Source organism: Camelus ferus, chromosome 1, assembly GCF_009834535.1.
Source record: "Camelus ferus isolate YT-003-E chromosome 1, BCGSAC_Cfer_1.0, whole genome shotgun sequence".
Lineage (NCBI taxonomy): Eukaryota > Metazoa > Chordata > Mammalia > Artiodactyla > Camelidae > Camelus > Camelus ferus.
In genome coordinates this window covers 57489998-57512252 of record NC_045696.1, presented here as the reverse complement: position 1 = coordinate 57512252, position 22255 = coordinate 57489998, and the positions used below count along the sequence as shown (strand labels likewise).

The window sequence follows — 22255 nt, the reverse complement described above, 5'->3', positions numbered from 1 at the left end:
GTGCCTAGAGGTCAGAGGTCTGGTCATAGATGCAAATTTACAAGTTATTTACACATAAGTATTAACCAAAATAGAAGTATGAAGATTATCTGGGGAAAGAAAATAGAATAAAAAGAAACAAGGAACTAGAATTACACCTTGAGGAACCCCAGCTCCAATGACCGAGTTGAAAATTATAAACCAGCAAAGAAGAGACAGAAAAGTATCTAGAAAGATAGGAGAAACACCAATAAGGCGTTATGCCACAGAGTAAAAAAAATGAATAATTCAATAAGAAGGTAATGGTTAATCTTGTCAAATGAATAAAAAAGAAGTCTTCCTTTTTATCCAGTTTTTAGACCATAATGGCTCCACTGTGAATTCTTACTTTTCCAGTTACTCACGCTTATGTATACTTACTTAAAGTATTCATCAGAAGGCCACTGTTGTCATATTTATTATGACTGGCATCTATCTCAGGAATCCTGGGCTGTGGCATGGCAGACATGGTAGGATGTCCTGAGATATAATTCCCTGGATCAGAAGGAGAGGATCTGCACTCTTCATCTTCCGAATCACTGGAACTATCCTCACTGCTTGATGATGATGAACTTTTGGAATCTGATGAACTATCGCAACTACTCATCTGGTCCATTAGACTAGCCTCTGCCATCAGTTCTGAAAATAAAAGAAAAGATAATAGAAAGGTTAAATAAATGATACTAACTGTAAGGGGACAGGGTATAGCTCAGTGGTAGAGTGCATGCCTAGCATGCACAAGGTCCTGGGTTCAATCCCCAGTACCTCCACCAAGTAAATAAATAAATAAACAATTACCTCCCTCTCCAAAAAAAAAAAAAAAAAAAAAAAAAAAAGATGAATAATATGAGCTGTAAATATTAAATAAATATAATAAAATTTGAATGTATGAGTTTCTAAAAAACTATTTATGAGGCATAAATAAGACTAAACACACATTTACAGCATTCAAAGCATTTTATTTAAAAAGTTCCCCTACAAGTACAAAAGGAAAAGCAAAAATTGCTCTTTCCTAGCCCCTCCTCAAGTTTCTTTAATCCTACTCCCCAGGAATAATCACTGCTAACTTTTTTGTGACCATATGCTTTAAAATTCTGCTTGGAAAATGGTATTTTAGATTTTGACACCCAACTTATCTATTGTTAGAGATTGAGCGTGCTCTTTGTTACCACCCAACCAAGAGTTGAAAAAAAATGGGGGTGGGGGGCAACTTTTCTAGCAAAAATTGCAGCCCTGGACCCAAGTCTTCCTTTCTTTCTCAGCAGTTCTCTGGTAGTACTTCTTTCTCCCTGTCCCATCTCTGGACAACATACATGCACAGGCCTAGGACCTCCCCCACCACCAAAATAAAATAAAAACCTCATCTACCATTAAGTGAAGCCATATTCAATTTTGGGATTATGAAAGGTAAAAGATATAGGCAATATCTAAATGTTAACACTAGATTTATACCATTATACTTAAATACACAAGTAATTCAAATAAAATATACAAAAAAGGAAAATTAAAAAAATGTAAAAACAGTATGGAGATTCCTCAAAAGACTAGGAATAGACTTACCATATGACCCAGTAATCCCGCTCCTGGGCATATATCCAGAAGGAACCCTACTTCACAATGACACCTGCACTCCAATGTTCATAGCAGCACTATTTACAATAGCCAAGACATGGAAACAGCCTAAATGTTCATCAACAGATGACTGGATAAAGAAGATGTGGTATATTTATACAATGGAATACTACTCATCCATAAAAAAGAATAAAATAATGCCATTTGCAACAACATGGATAGACCTGGAGAATGTCATTCTAAGTGAAGTAAGCCAGAAAGAGAAAGAAAAATACCTTATGAGATCACTCATATGTGGAATCTAAAAAAAAAAAAAGAACATAAATATAAAATAGAAACAGACTCATAGACATAGAATACAAACTTGTGGTTACCAAGGGGGAAGGGGGGTGAAAAGGGACAGACTGGGATTTCAAAAGTTGTAGATATTGACAGGTATACACAGAATAGATAAACAAGATTATACTGTATAGCACAGGGAAATATATACAAGATCTTGTGGTAGCTCACAGTGAAAAAAAAAGTGACAATGAATATATGTATGTTCATGTATAACTGAAAAATTGTGCTTTACATTGGAATTTGACACAACATTGTAAAATGACTATAACTCAATAAAAAAAGTTAAAAAATGTAAAAATTAAAATCTATTCTGATAGAAATCATCCTCTAATACTTTTCTTATTTCCCCAATACATGTAATTCAATGCAACACATACAGATGAATTTTTTTCAACTTTATTGAGGTATAATTAGCAAAAAAACCCTTGTATATCTCTACAGTGTACATGATGCTTTGATATACATATACACTGTGAAATGATTACCATAATCAAGTTACTTAATACATTGGTCACCTCACATGGTTACCATTTTGTTTGTGTGTGTGTGTGTGTATGTGATGGGAACACTTAAGATCTCTCTCAGGAAATTTCTAGTATACAATACAGTATTATTAACTATAGACACCTTACTGTACATTAGATCCCCAGAACTTATTGACATTAAAACTAAAAGTTTATACCCTTTGACCAATAAGCTCCTCTTTTTCCCTTACACCTGGCTCCTGGCATACTTTCTACACTCTGTTTCTATGAGTTTGACTTTTTTTCTTTTTTTGGATTCCACATACAAGTGATGTCATACAGTATTTGTCTTTATCTGTGTAGCTTATTTCACTTATTTCTCTTTCTGATAGCCTATTGTTAGTAATAGAAATGCAACTGACTTTGTACGTTGATTTTGTATCTTGCACTTTGAGTTTATTAGTTCTAACAGGTTTTTTTAGTGAAGTTTTTAAGGTTTTCTATACAAAATTGTGTCACCTGCAAACGGAGACAAAATTTATTTCTTCTTTCTCATGTGAATGTCACTGAATTCTTTTTCTTGCCCAGTTGCACTGGCTAGAATTTCCAGTACTATGTTCAATAGAAATGATGAGAGTGAGCACTCTTGCCTTGTTCTTGATCTTAGAGAAAAACCTTTCAGCTTTTCACTGTTGAGTATGATGTTACCATACATGGTCTTTACAATGTTGAAATACATTTTTTCTATATATAATTTGTTGAGATTTTTACCATGAAAGTATGTTGAATTTTGTCAAATGCTTTTTTTCTGTGTCTATTGAGATGATCATATAATTTTTATCCTTTATTCTGTTAACATGGTGTGTTACATTTATTGATTTGTGTATGTTGAACCATCCTTGCATCTCAGACTAAATCCCACTTTATCATGATGTATAATCTTTTTAATGTGCTGTTGAATTCTGTTTGCTAGTACTTTGTTGATGATTTTTGCATCTATGTTCATCAGAGATACTGGCCTGTAATTTTCTTTTCTTATAGTGTCCTTGTCTGGTTGGTACCAGGGGAAAGCTGGCATCATAAAATCAATTTCAAAGTGTTCCTTCCTCTTCACTTTGTTGGAATAGTTTGAGAAAGATTAATTATTCTTTAAACAGTTGGTAGAACTCACCAGTGAAGCCATCTGATCCTGGGCTTTTTCTTTGCTAGGAGTTTTCTGATTACTGATTCAATATCCTTACTAATAATTGGTCTGTCAGATTTTCTATTTCTTGATGATTTAGTCTTAGCAGGTTGTGTGTTTCTAGGAATTCATCCATTTCTTCCAGGTTATCCAGTTTGTTGGCATATAATTATTCATAGTAGTCTTATGAATATGTGTTTTTCTGTAGTATCAATTTAATGTCTCAGTTCTGATTTTACTTATTTGAGTTGTCTCTCTTTTGTTCTTCATTAGACTACTTAGAGGTTTGTCAATTTTGTCTTTTTAAAAATTCAACTCAGTTTTATTCATTTTTTGTATTGTTTTTCTAGTCTATTTTTATTTTATTTCTGCTCTGATTCTTACTGTCTCCTTCCTTCTGCTAACTTGGGCCTAGTTTGTTCTTCTTCCAGTTTCTTGAGGTATAAAAGTGGTTTCTTTGAGATCTTTTTTCTCATGCAGGCATTTATTGCTATAAATTCCCTTCTTAGAACTTCTTTTGCTGCGTACCATAATTTTTGGTGTATTGTGCTTCCATTTTAATTTATTTGAAGATATTTCAAAATTTCCTTTTTGATTTCTTCTTTGACCCACTGGCATTCGGGAGTGTGTTGCTTAATTTCCACATTTTTTCCCGGTTCTCCTCTTATTAATCCTAGTTTCATACTGTTGTGGTTGGAAAAGATACTTAATATGATTTCACTCTCTTTAAATTTCTTAAGATTAGTTTTGTGACCTGACATAAGGTTCCACTTGTCATAGTGGGATTCCACTTATGAGTGCCTTCTGGCCATGTGGTATCTCTGATTGAGGAGAGGAGTATCAGGCCAGGCAGAGAAAGAGAGAACTTCCAAGACTGGAGCCACTCGTGGCATGATCTCCCTTGCCAGTACTCCTCGCTGTATGGTGTCTCTGGGTGGGGGAGGGGAGTCCCAGGCCTAGGAGAGAAGAACAACACTTCCCATGCCAGGGCTGCTTTTGTGGCATGATCCCCTTTGCTGATAAAGTAGCCCACACAGTGTCTCTGGTAGGGAAGAAGAGTCTCAGGCCCACAGGGACAAAGAAAATTCCCAAGCGGGTTGCTTGCTGTGGTATGACTCCTCTGCCACTAAACATCTCTCTCCAATAAACATACACACAAGATGTCTCTGGATGGAGAAGGGGAGTGTTTCTTGGGGTGTACCCTTTTTATGGTGGGATCTCCCTTGCCATTTTTGTGGTGGGACCCTACACTATCTTTTGCCAATATCCTCTGGGTAGGGAAATGGAACCTCAGGCCTGGAGAGAAAGGAGAGTATTTTCCCTGGTGACAAGTTGTCAGCAGATCTATCCCTGCTGTTTGTCTTGTCTGAACTAGCCTAGTGTTGGATACTTCTTTCAATCTGGGGGAAGAATGAATTTGGGATGCCTTATATAGCTAAGTTGGGGGTCAAGACATGTTAGGCCTGAATTGTCATCTTCTGGGAGGGGAAGGTTATAAGATACCCTGACTATACTGTTCCTCTAGTCCTTCCTGGGGTCCCTAACCAGATTACCTTGCTCTTTCCACCTTTCAGAGTTCTCCTTTGGTTGTCTTTTGTGTTATTTCCAGGGTTTATAGTTTTACTTAGTGGGGAGAAGCAGAAAGAGATAAGTCTACGCCATCTTGTCCCACAATACATTTTAAAACACTGGATTTATACAGAGTATGTCCTCTACCAAAACAAAATAAAATTTAAAATTTATAAGTGGAACGTACATAATCCCCAAATATTTGATAAGTAAATACACTTCTAAAAAACCCATGGGTCAAAAAAGAAATCAAAAATAATTTAGAAAATACTTCTAATCGAATGAAAATGAAAACACAACTTATCAAAATCTGTGGAATACAACTAAAGTATAGCCTAGAGAGAAATTTAAAACATTAAATGATTATATTGGGGGGGGTCTCAATTACATGAAATAAACTGTACCTTAAGAGGTTAGAGACAGAAGAGCAAATTAAAACTAAAGTAAGCAAAAGGAAAAAAATAGTAAAAGCAAGAAACAAAGACAACAGAGAAAAGTAGTGAAAATAAATGAAACCAAAAACTGATTGCTTGAGAACATAAGTAATATTGATAAAACTCTACAAAGTGTGTCAAGAAAAAAGATACTAGACATGAATTACTAATATCAGGAGTCAAAAGGGTGACTGCACAGATCCTACAGAATTAAATGAATAGGAAGGAATACTGTGAACTACTTTATGCCCAAAAACTCAACAAATTAGATGAAATGGATCAACTGCATGAAAGGCACAAACTATTAAAGTTCACTCAAGAAGAAACAGATACCTGAAAATTCATAAGTTTTCTTTAGACAGTTGAGTTATAGTTAAAACCCTCCCTATTCCCCCCACACATATCTCCAACTACAGATGACTTCACAAGTGAATTCTACACTCATTTAAGGAAGAAATAATACCAGTTTGATACAAACTCTTCCATATAATTAAAAAGGAAGGAATACTTTTCAACTCATTCCTTAGGGCTAGAATTACTGATACAAAATCCAACAAAGACATTACAAAATAAATTACAAATCAACACTGTCTTATGAACACAGATACAAAAAATTTAAAGAAAATTTTAGCAAATCAAATTTAGTAATACACAACAGTGGTTCTCAATCAGGGATGATTCTGTCACCTAGAGAGACATCTGGTAATGTCTGGAGATATTTTTGGTTGTCACAACTGGGCGCAAATGTTGATACTAGAATCAAATAGGTAGAACCTAGCAATGCTGCTAGACATTCTACAATGAGTGAGACAGCCCCTGACAAAGAATTATTCAACTCCAAATGCCAATATTGCTGAGGTTGAGAAATGCTAATATAGTAAAAGGATAATACAACATGACTAAGTGGGGTTTTCTAAGGCATATAGACTTTCAAAAATCAATGAATATAATTCACCATATTAAAAACTGGAAATTAAAAGCCATCTCAAAACAGTAGAAATTTTAACATTCTTGATAAAAAAACTCTTAGCAAAATAGAAACAGAAGGGAAGTTAATCTGATGAAGGACACCTAGGAAAAGCCTACAGCTGAAATCATACATAATTGTAAGAGGCTAAATATTTTCCCTCCAGCATCAGAAATACGAGGCTTCTCAATTTGACCACCTCGAGTCAACATCATGTTGAAGGTTCTAACTCATACAGTAAGTCATGAATAAGAAATAAAAGCCATCCAGATTGGAAAGAAAGAGGTAAAATTGTCATTATTCACAGATAACATGACTGTGTATGTAGAAAATTTCATGGTATCTACAAAAAAGCTACTAGAATAGTGAGTTTATTAGCAAGGTTAAATATATAGGAACAATATACAAAAATTAATTGTATTTCTATGTACTAGCAATGAGCAATTAGAAATCAAAATTATATAAATAAGAGCATTTATAATAGCTTCTCAAAATTAAATAATTATAGATAACTCTAACAAAATATTTGAAGAACATGTATGCTGAAAACCATAAAGCACTGCTGAAAGAAATTAAAGATCTAAATAAAGGGAGAGAAATATTCTGTTCATGGGTCAGAAGACTCAATACTGTTAAAATATCAATTTTCCTGAAATTGATCTATGGGTTCAATGCAGTCACAACAAAAATTTCAATAAGATTTTTAAGAAATTGAGAAGCTAATTCTAAACTTTATATGAAAATGGAAAAGTCCTAGAATACCCAAAACAACACTGTAAGAGAATAATAATGTAGTAGGACGAAAACTTCCTGATTTCAAGACTTATTATAAAACTACAGTTATCAAGATAATGTGGTGTGCCTGGCATAAAATAACAAATGTATCAATGTAATAGAATAAAGAGTCCAGAAATAGACCCACACATATATGGACAACTGATTTTTTTAAAAAAGGTGCGAACGTAATCCATTTGAGAATAATTAGCCTTTTCAACAAACGGTGTTGGAATAATTCAATCTCCACATGCAAAAAAATAAACTTTGATACAAAAATTAACTTAAAATGTAACTTAGACCTAATTGTAAAACTATAAGACTTGTAAAAGAAAACATAGGAGAAAACCTTTGTTACTGTGACCTTGGTTTAGTCTTCAAAATTTTTTTTCAACATGACACCAAAAAGACAATCTAGAAAAAAAACTGACAAAATGGGTGTATTCAAAAGTAAAAACTTTGGCTCTTCAAATGTCACTGTTAAGAGATGAAAAAATAAAATTCACAGTCTAGGAGAATACATACATGCCTTCTGTTTTCAAAAATGGTACACACACACACACACACACACACCCCACACATTATATAATATGCAAAAACTAACTTTTTTGCTTCACAATATATCTGGATATCCTTCTTTGTTCCTAAAATGTAGTCTAACCCCTTTTTTAAATGGATGTGTAATATTGTAATCCCTTCTTGATGGACACTTAAAATTTTTCCATTTTTTCCCTTAGAATGAAAAATGCTTCACAGAACATTCTTATGTGATTGATACTGATATATCTATGTAGATATCTACCTATCTGTACAAGTTTCATTATAAGAGGAATTTCTAGATAAGGAATAGGCACATTTTTAATAGTTATTAGCAAATAAGTATGATGATAATGATAGCAAAACCTTTTATAGTATTTTCTAGGTACTAGACACTGTTCTAAGTGCTTTGTAGAAAAAATGCCTCTACAAAAAATAAGTATGTGCCAATTTATACTTCCTCAAAAATGTATGAACATATTTGTTTCCCTTTATATCCTCACCAGTACTGGCTGTTGACAAAAATTTTAGCTACTGCCAAGCACATAAATGGAAAAATATGTTTCCCTATCAATATACCCATGGCATTTTCCATAGAACTAGAACAAATAACCTAAAATTTATATGAAACCACAAAAAGACTCCAAATTGCCAAAGCAATCTTGAGAAAAGAGAACAAAGCTGGAGGAATCAAGCTCCTTGACTTCAGACTATACTATAAAGTTAAAAAAACAGTAATCAAAACAGCACGGTACTGGCACAAAAACAGACACATAAAACAATGCAACAGAATAGACAGCCCAGAAATAAACCCACACACTTACGGACAACTAATCTACAACAAAGGAGGTAAAACTATACACTGGAGAAAGGACAGTTTCTTCAGGGAAACTGGACAGCTAAATGGAAATCTAAAAGAATGAGATTCAAATGTTTCCTCACACCATCTATTAAAATAAACTCAAAATGGATTAAAGCCCTAAATATAAGACCTAAATCATAGAACTCCTAGATAAGACTATAGGCAGAACAGTCTTTGACATAAAAATTGCAGCAATATTTTTTTTTTTGGATCTGTCTTCTAGGGCAAAATAAACAAAAGCAAAAATAAATAGGACATAAACTTAAAAGCTTTGCACAGCAAAGGAAACCATCCACAAAATGAAAAGACAATCTACTGAATAGGAAAGAATAATTGCAAATCATATGACTGATAAGGGGTTAAGATCTGAAATCTATAAACAGCTCATACAAGTCAGTATCAAAAATAAATTAAAAACCCGATTAAAATATGGGTGGAAGACTTGAGTAGACATTTTCCAAAGAGAAGATATACAGATGGCCAAAGGCACATGAAAAAATGCTCAGCATCACTAATCATCAGAGAAATACACATCAAAACCACAATGAGAAATCATTTCACACTTATCAAAATGGCTATCATTAAAAAGCCTACAAATAATAAATGTTGGCAAGGATGTGGAGAAAAGGGAACCCTAGTACACTGTTGATGAGAATGTAAATTGGTGCAGCCACTATGGAAAACAGTATGAAGATACCTTAAGACAGAACTACCATGTAATCCAGCAATTCCATTCCAGGGTATATATCTGAAGAAAACAAAAACACTAACTCAAAAAGATACATGCACTCCAATATTCATAGCAGCATTATTTAAAAAAGCTAAGATATGGAAGCAATCTAAGTGTCTTTCAACAGATGACTGGATAAAGAAAACGTGGTATATACATACACAATGGAATATTACTGAGGCATAAAAAAGAATGAAATTCTGCCATTTGCAAAAATGTGGATGGACCTAGAGGGTATTATGCTTAGTCAGGCAGAGAAAGACAAATACAATATGTTAATACTTATGTGTGGAATCTAAGAGATGAAATGAATGTATATAAAAAACAGAAATAGATTCACATACATAGAGAACAAACTAGTGGTTATCAATGGGGAGAGGAGAAGGGGCAGGGGTATGGGATTAAGAGATACAAACTACTATATATAAAATAAACAAGCAAAAAGGATATATTGTACAGCACAGGGGAATACAGCCATTAATTTATTATAACTTTAAATGGATTATAATCTATAAAAATATTAAATCACTATGTTGTACACCTGAAACTAATATAATATTGTAAAGCAATTAAACTTCAATTTAAAAAAAGTTTTTTTTATGAGATGCTTTGCTATATAGCACGTGGCCAGTTTTTTTTTTTTTTTTAATTTCACGTGGACTTGAAAAAAACTGTATATCTCAAACTGTTCATGCAGAGTTCTATATATGTCTACTTAAGTCAAGCTTCTTAATGATACTTTGCAAACTGTATTAATTTGGGGTCTCCTGAATCTATCAATTTCTGAGAGGGGTATACTAGAAATCTCCTACTATGAAATGAATTTATTAATTTCTCCTTGAAATTATGTTAAATTTTTGGCTTATTCATGTCTAGGCATACTCATGTAACTCCTTCATAGTGTCAGATACTGTAGGAATGAAACTATTAAATTATTAGAAAAAAATCTTTTAATCTTAAAATTTGCATTTTGAAAGCATTAGTGGGTCTGATCAATTTTTCATATATTTACTGGCCATTGCATATCTTATACTGTGAGACAGACTTAAATCCAGATAGAAATTTTGCAGGTGATAAAAATGGCTTTTTATACCAGAAATAGAGGCTTATTCAATAAATGAATATTGATATACACTCTTTACAAATACCACATTTGTCAAGTCTCTCTCAATACCTATTTTAAATATACTGCTGCAGAGGAGGGAAATTTAGATTCTTAAATCCTAAACTAAAATTCCAGACATCTCAAACATGAAAATGTAAAAATTAAACCACAGAAACACTAGTACAATTGACAGACATCTAAAGATAAACCTGAAAAAATAATTCAACCTGAGCAGTAAGCACTGGCATAGCAGGGTCAAGAAAATATTCAAAAGAAGACAGTCTAAGGAACATCCTATACAAACATCTCAAGGTAAATTCTTATTCAAAGTTAGATCTTTATGCTTAGATAATGTTAACTTATCCTCCACAATACAATGCTTCAATACAATGTTTTTATTAAGATCTCTGCTAAAAAACTGCCATATAGCGGAACCTCTTTTTGTATTGTAAAATTATTGTTGAAGATACTATATAGTTTAATGCTCCAAACAACAGGTTCTATATGACAAATTCCTTTTAAAATTTAGTAGGAGGAAAGAGTCTTGAGTCTTTGGAACCTATCTCTTAAATAATACAAAATATGCTACTTAGGTCTTCATTTTTGCATTAGTGGATAGGAAGCTCAGATATAAATTCAATGTGTTAATAATTGGCAAATTTGCTTCCTCTTCCCCTTCAAAATCTTGATTTTCTGTTCTAGTATTTTATTATACACATGCATAAAATGACACCATGATTCAAATCCATTTTGGAAACAGATATGATATAATAATAAAATAAAATTCAGGATCCCTTCTAGCAAAAAGGTTCTGAACTTATATCTTCTTTTCTGTTTGTAAAGGGAACACTAATATATTAGGGAACTAATACTACAGTGGCCTAGAAAGGGGCAAGTGGAAATAGCTATATGCAAGTTATGAAGGAAAAATTTAGAAGCAAATACACTTTGGTGACCAGGGTCTTACTCTTACTACAATTACCATAACACCAACACCCAAACTGCAGCTAGGAAAAAAACGGAGATTTAAGTTTTCTTACTTTCAAAATGACTGTGCCTCTCTAGAAACATCTTCCTTCTGAGAAGTAAGCAGCAATTCAGAAGAACTTGCCCGCTGCTTCAGCTTACTACATCTCCTACTTCACTATTGGTTTGGTGACATCTTAGACATCTACAGTCTGGCTCTACACAAAAAACTTCAATAGGAAGATGCTGTGAAGAACTGAATTTGAATCATCACTACTGTCAAAAGGAAGAAAACTCCAGTTACACATATCTAAATAGTTACTGTTTTCCCCTGAATAATTAAAAAAAATATAAATTCTCATATAGGTATAGGCTTATGCACATAATACTCCAAATCATAACCTACACTCTTCCCCAGGAAAAATCCATGAAAAAGACATTTTGCTCTCAGTAGAATTTTAGATTCCTTGTCAATTAAAATGAAAATTTTCACTTAACATTTCTTAATAATTTCTTGTAAAGGGACATTATATACACATAGATTTTACCTCTTTCAATATCATCCATTGGAGATGCTGGGGACATCTTGTTTTCGGATGGAGAGTGTTTTACAAGGTTGGGAGTCCTAGTTGAATTCCTCATTTGTTGCTGCTGTTGCTCTATACGATACTGCATTTTACTGCTTCCTTCAACTCTGCAATTAAGAATATCAAAAGGTCAAAACAAGTATAACAGCAATATAACAACAATTTCAATTCACAAAGTTACTGAAGTTGACCACTTATTCTTTTCCCTAGAGATCTTTAAAGTGATATTCAAGGATTAAACATTAATTTAATTCATTATTTAACAAATATTTATTGAGCCTTGCTATATGCATAGCACACACACAAGTCCACTGAGGGATACAAATGTGAATAAACGCAAAATCACTACTCAAAATTGAATACATAAGACATACACAAGTGACTAAAATAAAATGAAATTATACGTAAGTGTATAAGGTATAAGATAGACCTTAAATTCTGAAGTTATCATTTCTGTTAAAATTAAACCATTTTACCATTTTTCATTCATAACGTTAAGACATGTTACTAAAGGAGAGTCACATAATTTCCCTTCAATACTTTTAAGAAAAGAATATGCAATACAATTATATTGAATTTGCCTCTCCCATTATCAGTCACCACATCCTCTTAGTTCTTCCTTCACAAGGCATTTAGAACTTCACTTTTCTCTTCATTCTTAATCTCAAAAACCATGATTTATGCATTTTTGTTTCACACATTGTTTCATTTAAGTTAGTTTGTTTGGTGGATTCATACTTTAAAACAAGAATTAGATTCTTGGTAAAAAACACTTTAACATGTAATTACTGCCAATAAGGCAAGGTCCTAATTTCATAGTTAATATTGAAGGCATTAGCCTCAACCTACCTTAATAACCTCTAGTCTACTATCAACCACGATCCCCACTTTCTAATAGTCTACAAAGGCACAAAAACAAATCTGTGCTCTATTCAAGTAAGTCTTACTCATAGGCTCCAAGTAAGTCATATATATCCCTGCCTTCAGGCCTTGCTTACATCCTCATGGTCTCTCTGATCATTTAAATCAGTAGTTTCCAAACTTTCCTACAAATAAAAATCACCTGTGGAAATGGGTAATTTAAAAATAGAGCTTCCCAGGTTCCTTCTCCGGTCTGTACTTAGATTTGGGAACTAATATGTTTAACAAGCACTCAAAGGTAATTCCTACCATTAAATATATTTGAGGGGGGAAAAAGCCCTAAATTTTAACTTCTTCTCAAGGTACATCAATAAGGGCTCTCTGAATGCTCCAATCAATCATAACCTCTTCCTTCCTTTAATTCCTAGAACAATTTTTGTCTATACTATTTGTATGGCTTTTAGAGCGTATCCCTCATATTACATGTTAATTAATGCACTGCCTATTTCCAAAAATTTTTTTGAGATGGCTATATTCTCTTATTGTCTTTTCTAGTGGAACTGTCTGTTAATCCAATTAAAATGTTTAAGATTTGAGGTTAGTATTTGTAAAGGAAACTATCCTTTTTCTAGTGCCTTACATATCTAGATGCTTGATAAATTTTTACTAATGAATATGAAATTATTTAAAAAAGTATATAATGACTTCTTTCAGTCCAGTTCTATGAAAGCACCTACAACAGAATAAGAGATACACCTATACATACAGAAAATATTCAGAAGCAAAACAAGCTTTGCATTATCACAGGGGGAAATGGTTAAAGCTTTTGGATATAGATCTCCATCAAATTTAAACTTAGAAAAAGATAATAACATTTTTATACCACACAGAAATAATCCTTATATAATAATGTGACTTAATCCAATAGCTTTTTCCACTGACATTTCCTTAGCAATTTATGTGTTGATAAAATAAAATTTATTTTATTAACCACATACCTTGTTTTTTTAACAGTGATGTTGCTGTTGAGTTTTTCTAGTCGACATTCCCCAGTATCATGGTTAATAATCAAAATGCATTCTTTTAAATAAGGTTTCTTTGAACCTTTGAAAACAGTTACTGGTGTAGTTGATCCCTGTTTAAAAAGTTAATTATTATTACTTGAAATTTATAATAGAAATTCAGTTGGGAGGGCCACTGAGATCTTCTGTCTTTCTCAATCTATTTTATACTTCAAGTTACCTAACTACCTAAACTTACTACTCTGGCAACAAGTACTACAGTAAAAAATACAGATAAAGACAGGCTGAGATCTCAAAGCTGCTGTCATTGAGGAAAGAAAATAGAGGAAGTACTTGCCCTGAGGAAGAATTTGCAGATGTGTAGATGTGATCTGCAATAGGCAATTGGGATTCAATTCTAATGCAACCAATATTTCTTACAAAAAAGGGAAAAGAAACCCTGAATCATATTTCCTACCCCTCCTCTTCTTCCTTCCTAAGTTTAATTTTTTAAATCTGGCATTTCATTAAAGTGGTGCTTCCCTATGCAGATTAAGGAAAATGAATGTATCAAGAAACATGTTACACTAAACCTACTGGTTAATTTTAGCATCATTAAAAGTGGGACAATCAGACATTATATGCTTCATGATGTGATATAAAAGGTATGCAGAATCATCTATAAAAGTATTTTTGCCTAAAAAATCCCCACAAAGAATCTAACTCTCGTCAAGCCTTTAGATACAACTACCAGTTTATAGGAAATATGAGGAATAGAGGAACAAGTTGAATAATACCAGAAAGAAGTAATTTGAAATCCAAAATGTGGATATTTTCTCTGGGACAAGTAACCTGATTTCACCAACAAACCAGTGGCATGAAAGTGGGGAGGGACTTTTACAGAAGAAAAGAGACTTAAGAAACATAATATCAAAATACAATAATAGGACTCTTAGATGGATTCCGAGGGGGAAAAACTGAAAAAAAATTTTTTGAGACTATCATGAAAATATGAATATGGACTAAATTTTATAATTAATTCTGCTATGGGTGATAACAGTCTGGTTAGTATGGTAGTTAGGTAAAAATAAAAATATCCTTATCAGTTAGAGATGAGTATGTAAACATTAATGTAATGGCATGTCTGGCTGGGATTGCTTTAACATATGTCAGGAAAAAAAAGTAGTAGGAAATGATATAAAAAAGATTAGCAAAATGCTGATAACTATTAAAGGTCAGTGATGAGTACCTGGTGGAGTTCATTATATTATTCTATTTTTCATAATAAAATATTTAAGAATCCTAGATTCTTACTAATAACTAACATCTACCTACATGCTCCTCCTCTGTCCTTTGTCTCTGCCTCCCTTAACCCTGAAGGAATTTTATGTTTCTCATTCTCTTATTTTATCCCACATATAAGTATCCCTAAACAATATATCATTATATTTACTTGGTTTTGAAGTTTACAAAAGAACATTAAATTTTTAGAGCACTGACCGATTATAATAATTTTGTCAAATACAATAGTAATATTAGATCAGGTTAGAAAAAGGTGATTTCTAAAAAGATTAAAGGGCATATCATATTTAAAAGTTTTTATGATAAAAACTCTCACCAAAGTGGGTACAGAGGGAACATATCTCAACATAATAAAAGCTATATATGACAAACCTACAGGCAGCATAGTACTCAACAGTGAAAAACTCAAAAGCTTCCCACTAAAATCTGGGATGAGACAAGGTTGCCCACTATCACCACTCCTATTCAACATAGCCTTGGAAGTCCTAGCCACAGCAATCAGGCAAGAGAGAGAAATACAAGAGAAATCCAAATTGGAAAAGAAGAGGTAGAAGTGGCACTATATGCAGATGACATGATACTATATATAGAAAACCCTAAAAGATCCACACAAAAACTACTAGAAATAACTGAAGAATTCAGCAAGGTAGCAGGTTACAAGATTAACGTTCAAACATTGGTTGCATTTCTTTACACTAAAGATGAATCAACAGAACAAGTAAAGAAACAATCCCCTTTAAAATAGCACCCAAAGTAATAAAATACCTAGGAATAAATCTAACCAAGGAGGTGAAAGACTTATACATGGAAAACTATAAAACACTGATTAAGGAAATTAAATTAGACTTTAAAAAATGGAAAGATATCCCATGCTCCTGGATTGGAAGAATCAATATTGTTAAAATGGTCATACTGGCCAAGGCAATCTACAGATTTAATGCAATCTCTAACAAATTACCCAGGACATATTTCACAGAAATAGAACAAATCATAATAAAATTTATATGGAACCACAAAAGACCTAGAATTGCCAAAGCATTACTGAAGAAAAGGAAGAGGCTGGAGGAATAACTCTCCCAGACCTAGACAATACTATAGAGCTACAGTAATCAAGACAGCATGGTTTTGGTACAAAAACAGATATATGGAGCAATGGAATAGAATAGAGAGCCCAGAAGTGAACCCACAAACTTTTGGTCAACTAATCTTTGACAAAGGAGGCAAGAACATACAATGGAATAAAGACAGTCTCTTCAGCGAATGGTGTTGGGAAAACTGGATGCGGCATGTAAATAAATGAAGCTAGAACACTCCCTCACATCATACACAAAAATAAACTCAAAATGGATCAAAGACTTAAACATAAGACAAGATACAATATCAGTGGTTTATAGTTTTCTGTGTATAAATCTTTCACCTCCTTGGTTAGATTTCTTCCTAGGTATTTTATTACTTTGGGTACTATTTTAAAGGGGATTGTTTCTTTACTTTCTTTTTCTGTTGATTCATCATTAGTGTAAAGAAGTGCAACTGATTTTTGAACGTTAATCTTGTAACCTGCTACCTTGTTGAATTCTTCTATCAGCTCTAGAAGATGTGGTATATTTATACAATGGAATACTACTCAGCCATAAAAACTGACAACATAACGCAATTTGCAGCAACATGGATGCTCCTGGAGAATGTCATTCTAAGTGAAGTAAGCCAGAAAGAAAAAGAAAAATACCATATGAGATCGCTCATATGTGGAATCTAAAAAAAAAAAAAGGACATAAATATAAAACAGAAACAGACTCATAGACATAGAATACAAACTTGTGGTTACCAAGTGGGTGGAAGGTGGGAAAGGACAGACAGGATTTCAAAATTGTAGAATAGATAAACAAGATTATATTGTATAGCAGAGGGAAATATACACAAGGTCTTATGGTAGCTCACAGAGAAAAAAATGTGACAATGAATATATATATGTTCATGTATAACTAAAAAATTGTACTGAACACTGGAATTTGACACAACATTGTAAAGTGATTATAAATCAATAAAAAATGTTAAAAAAAGACAAGATACAATAAACCTCCTAGAAGAAAATATAGGCAAAACATTATCTGACATACATCTCAAAAATGTTCTCCTAGGGCAAGCAATAGAAATAAAAGCAAGAAAAAACAAATGGGACCTAATGAAACGTACAAGCTTCTGCACAGCAAAGGAAACCATAAGTAAAACAAAATGACAATCTATGGAATGGGAGAAAATTTTTGCAAACGATGAAACCAACAAAGGCTTGATCTCCAGAATGTATAAGCAGCTCATACGACTTAATAAGAAAAAAAACAAATAACCCAATCCAAAAATGGGCAGAAGGCCTAAATAAGCAATTATCCAAGGAAGAAATACAAATGATCAATAGGCACATGAAAAAATGCTCAATATCACTAATTATCAGAGAAATGCAAATCAAAACTGCAATGAGATATCACCTCACACCAGTCAGAATGGCCATCATTCAAAAATCCACAAACGACAAATGCTGGAGAGGCTGTGGGGAAAAGGGAACCCTCCTACACTGCTGGTGGGAATGCAGTTTGGTGCAGCCACTGTGGAAAACAGTATGGAGATTCCTCAAAAGACTAGGAATAGACTTACCATATGATCCAGTAATCCCACTCCTGGGCATATATCCAGAAGGAACCCTACTTCAAAAAGACACCTGCACCCCAATGTTCGTAGCAGTACTATTTACAATAGCCAAGACATGGAAACAGCCTAAATGTCCATCAACAGATGACTGGATAAAGAAGATGTGGTATATTTATACAATGGAATACTATTCAGCCACAAAAAACAACATAATGCTATTTGCAGCAACATGGATGTCGCTGGAGAATGTCATTCTAAGTGAAGTAAGCCAGAAAGAGAAAGAAAAATACCATATGAGATTACTCATATGTGGAATCTTAAAAAAAAAAAGAACATAAATACAAAACAAACAGACTTATAACGTAGAATACAAACTTGTGGTTGCCAAGGGGGAGGAGAGTGGGAGGGGACAGACTGGGATTTCAAAACTTGTAGATACTGACAGGCATATGTAGAATAGATAAACAAGATTATACTGTATACCACAGGGAAATATATACAAGATCTTGTGGTAGCTCACAGCGAAAAAAAAATATGACAATGAATATATGTATGTTCATGTATAACTGAAAAATTGTGCTCTACACTGGAATTTGACACAACATTGTAAAATGACTATAACTCAATTAAAAAAAAAAGGAAAAAAAATTAACAATCAGTAGAGATTTAACATATGACCACAAGGAGGAGTATGAGATAAATTTGGTCATTGAGAATGCCATAAAAGAGGCGTAGGTTAGACTTCTGAGAGGCTGGGAGAGAAATTGATGAAACCAAAGCAAGGAACAGGTTTTCCCCCTTATTTCTAAGATGAAAATGATCTACAGGAAGTCAAGTACGCATAGCACACAGATGAGGACACATCCAGAGCAGTCCTAGAAGAGGGAGATGTGGAGTACTTAGCTGAAGCCCTGGTCAGGTAGAGAGCCAGGAGCACGATCATGACAAAACTAAGTTGGGCCTACCTGGCTGGTAAGCTTATTTTTAAGATGTCTTGACTGAAAACAAGTAAGAACTCCAAAATAGCAATCCAAGGACTCCAAATTACATTTAAAAGACTCATACTATATATATATCTATGTATATATATAAATACACACACACACACACACACACACACACACACACATGTATTTTAATTTGTATTCTTACCCAGAATAGGATACTTTTTTAAATTATAATACATTATTGTACTCTGAGTTTCTGAAGAATAAGTACTGGATCAGAATTTTTTTTTTATTGCTCTTAGCACCTAAAGTACTAAGCTCTTCACAGATACTCAATGAATGCCAAATATGAACAATGTGAACATTTTTATCATAAATAACAAATGAAATAAACCTTTCATATACTCTCTACCTGCCTTTTCCACTTTGAACAAGTTTTTTTTAATTAAACTTTTTCCTCATTAAAGTGAGCATCTTCTTATTTTAAACTTCAATTTCTTGCCATGTCCCTGATTCAATTCTCCAAATAAAGAGTATTAAAATATCAAGGTACCAGGAAACTTCTAAGCATATGAACTTTCCTTGCCTCTAAGTAACCACTGAATACATCCTACCATCTCCATGTTAACTGCTATAACCCAACTTCAGAACTCAATCATTGTCTCACCTAGATTACCATCATCCTCCTTCCTACTCTCCTTCCAATTTTGTTTCCTATCTGTTGACCGGCAAATCCTGATGATGCCTGATTATGAATACCACAAAAAGAAATAATCATAATGGAATGGAAGAGTACAGTAGCGCTCCTAAACATGAGGGAAAACAAAAAGAAAAGAAGAGATGTTTGATGAAACCAATAAAGAACAAAAAAGAGAAAACAAATTCAAATAACTAATACATATAAGATGATAGAAATAAAAATCAAGTATATTGACTTTGAACTAAATGTGGATAGAATTCTCCTAACAAAAATGGAAAGCATTACACCGGGTTTAAAAATGAAACACAGAATATTCTGTCAACAAAAGATATACTTAAAACAAAATGTAAGCTAAAAAAAAGTAGAGACACTAAGATTCCATGAACATGCAAACAAAAAGAAAGCAAAAGTGGCACTATTAATATTAAATAAGGTGGTATTAGGCTTAAAATCACAAAAACAGGATAAAAAAGGTTTATTATACAATGATAAAATATATAATTCATTTAAAAGTATACTAGAAATAGACTTACAGACACAGAAAACAAATTTATGGTTATGGGGGAGCGGGTGGGACGGGATAAATTGGGAGTTCAAGATTTGCAGATACTAACTACTATATATAAAATAGATAAACAACAAGTTTATACTGTATAGCACAGGGAACTATCTTTAATATCTTGTAGTAACCTACAATGAAAAAGAATATGAGGAGTATATGTATGTACATGTATGACTGAAACATTATGCTGTACACCAGAAGTTGACACAGCAGTGTAAACTGACTATACTTCAATTTGAAAAAAAGGGGAAAAAAGTATACTGTAACAGGACATTAAAATAGGATTCTGGTCCTAAAATAAGCTGAAGTCCCAAGAATGTGTTATGCTATCTTCCCATGTGAGCTAAGTAAACTCAATGGAAAGAATCAGACTAGGTTCACCTTGGATTGGAGGGTTGTCCAGAGTGGTATAGCAATCTGTCAGACATGTGGAACTCTCACAAGTCCAGGGTTTGAGGGCTAAAGTTGTTAAGCAACCACTAGAGATGCATTCGTTGCATAACAGGAAGTATAGTTGGAAGGCTGAGGGCTATTTAATCCAGGCCCACAAAAGTACCCCACAAAATAGAGAGCCAGCACTAACAATATGACAAATCCTAACAATCAAGTAAATTTTTTCCTTTCAAAATTCAACATTTTGAGATTTTATAGCAGTCAACCATAGAGAATTGTTTGTAAAAAGGAGAGATTAGCAAATGCTCATTATTAATCCCCTTAACAGTCTTCATTTTTATTAGTTTCTTCTATTCGATACTACCAAAGAAAACCTAGAGGAATGAGAATTAGAAAATCTACCCTATCAAAGAACCACCAGAACCTGAAGGTACTCTTAAAAGTATAAAATTTCTATCTTATGGAATGTCTCCAAGCATCTAGGCATTTTTACCAAGATATGAAGGCAAGTTCATAAAGAGAATCAGAGAATCTAAACGCTTCAAACTAATGATCATTATATTTCCACAAAATGCCCACAAAATTAGTAACACTGAAGAAATGTAAACCTCCTACTTATTTAAAGAAGTTCTTTAATTTAGGGGAAAAATCCACAAAATTTAAGAATGTAATTTCTATTCTTATTTACAATTGTTTAAGGACTCTAACGCCCAGCAGGAAAAAAAAATTGCTCTTAACAGGTAGTAATTTTAACAGTTTTCTTTCATTCCAGCGATCTGAAAGAGTCCCAGGATAAAATTCAAATTTTTCTGCATTACACATTAGGCCCTTCTTTATCTGATTCCTAAATACCTTTCCATCTCTCACTATGTCCCCATATGTCCCCCTTCTTACCTAGCCACTGTTTCTTACCTAGCCACATATAAATACAAGAATACTTATATGTGGTTCTTCAAGTGTAACAGACTCTTTTGTTGCTTTGTCTTATTCCATGTCTTTTTCTTTCTCTGCCTAAAAGGTTCTTCCCTCTTTCTTTCACATGAGTAATTCCAACTCATCTTTAAGACAGCATATCCTGATGTCTCCTCTCTCTCCCCTCTCCCTCCCACCGCAGGCTGAGTTACCTCTCTTTTATACTCCCATAATATTCTGTGTATTCTCTTATGATAGTCCTTATATTACAAAATTTTTCAGTTATCTCCTGCCTTCCTCATTAAATGGTAGTATTTTTTAGGACACTGACCATGTCTAGTCTACCTCTGTATTCCCAAAAGCTACCTAGCAAAGGACTTGCCACACAGAAAATACATGTGTATATGGTCTAGCTATCTGTCTCTTTCTCATGTACACATATACACACCCAAAAATATTGAGGCATATTCATTTTGGACATATGTCTGGTGGGCTGGGGAAGGAGTTACTTTTCCACAAATGATTTCTTTGCTGTTTCAAAAATTTACAATTTGTAGGCTTGAAAATTTCCTCCTATAGTTGTCATTCCTTTAAGAAGTATTTTTAATTGAGACCATAATCAAACACATGGTGGATAACAACTCTGGATTATAGCAGGATCATGTGTGAATGAAAAAGGTTTATTAATAAGTGTAAGAATCCCCATCTACTTGGAGTAGAAAAGCAATGCAAGAGATGAGGATGGGAGGAATGTTATTTTAGAAAACAATATTCTACATGGCAAAGAACTCAACTAAGGTTCTGCAAACCAATCATCACTGGTC

The 22255-nt window shown here is 33.4% G+C and overlaps 1 protein-coding gene across 1 annotated transcript in view; it reads right to left on the bottom strand.

Moving 5' to 3' along the window:
* Positions 1–22255, bottom strand: part of EAF2 (ELL associated factor 2) — a 38372-nt gene that overhangs the window by 6923 nt on the left and 9194 nt on the right. The window contains exons 3-5 of the mRNA XM_006189867.3: positions 13970–14106; positions 12072–12217; positions 400–657 (exon numbers count right to left, since the gene is read on the bottom strand). Coding sequence (XP_006189929.1) covers positions 400–657; positions 12072–12217; positions 13970–14106 — 541 coding nt within the window. The remainder of the gene's footprint in view (positions 1–399; positions 658–12071; positions 12218–13969; positions 14107–22255) is intronic.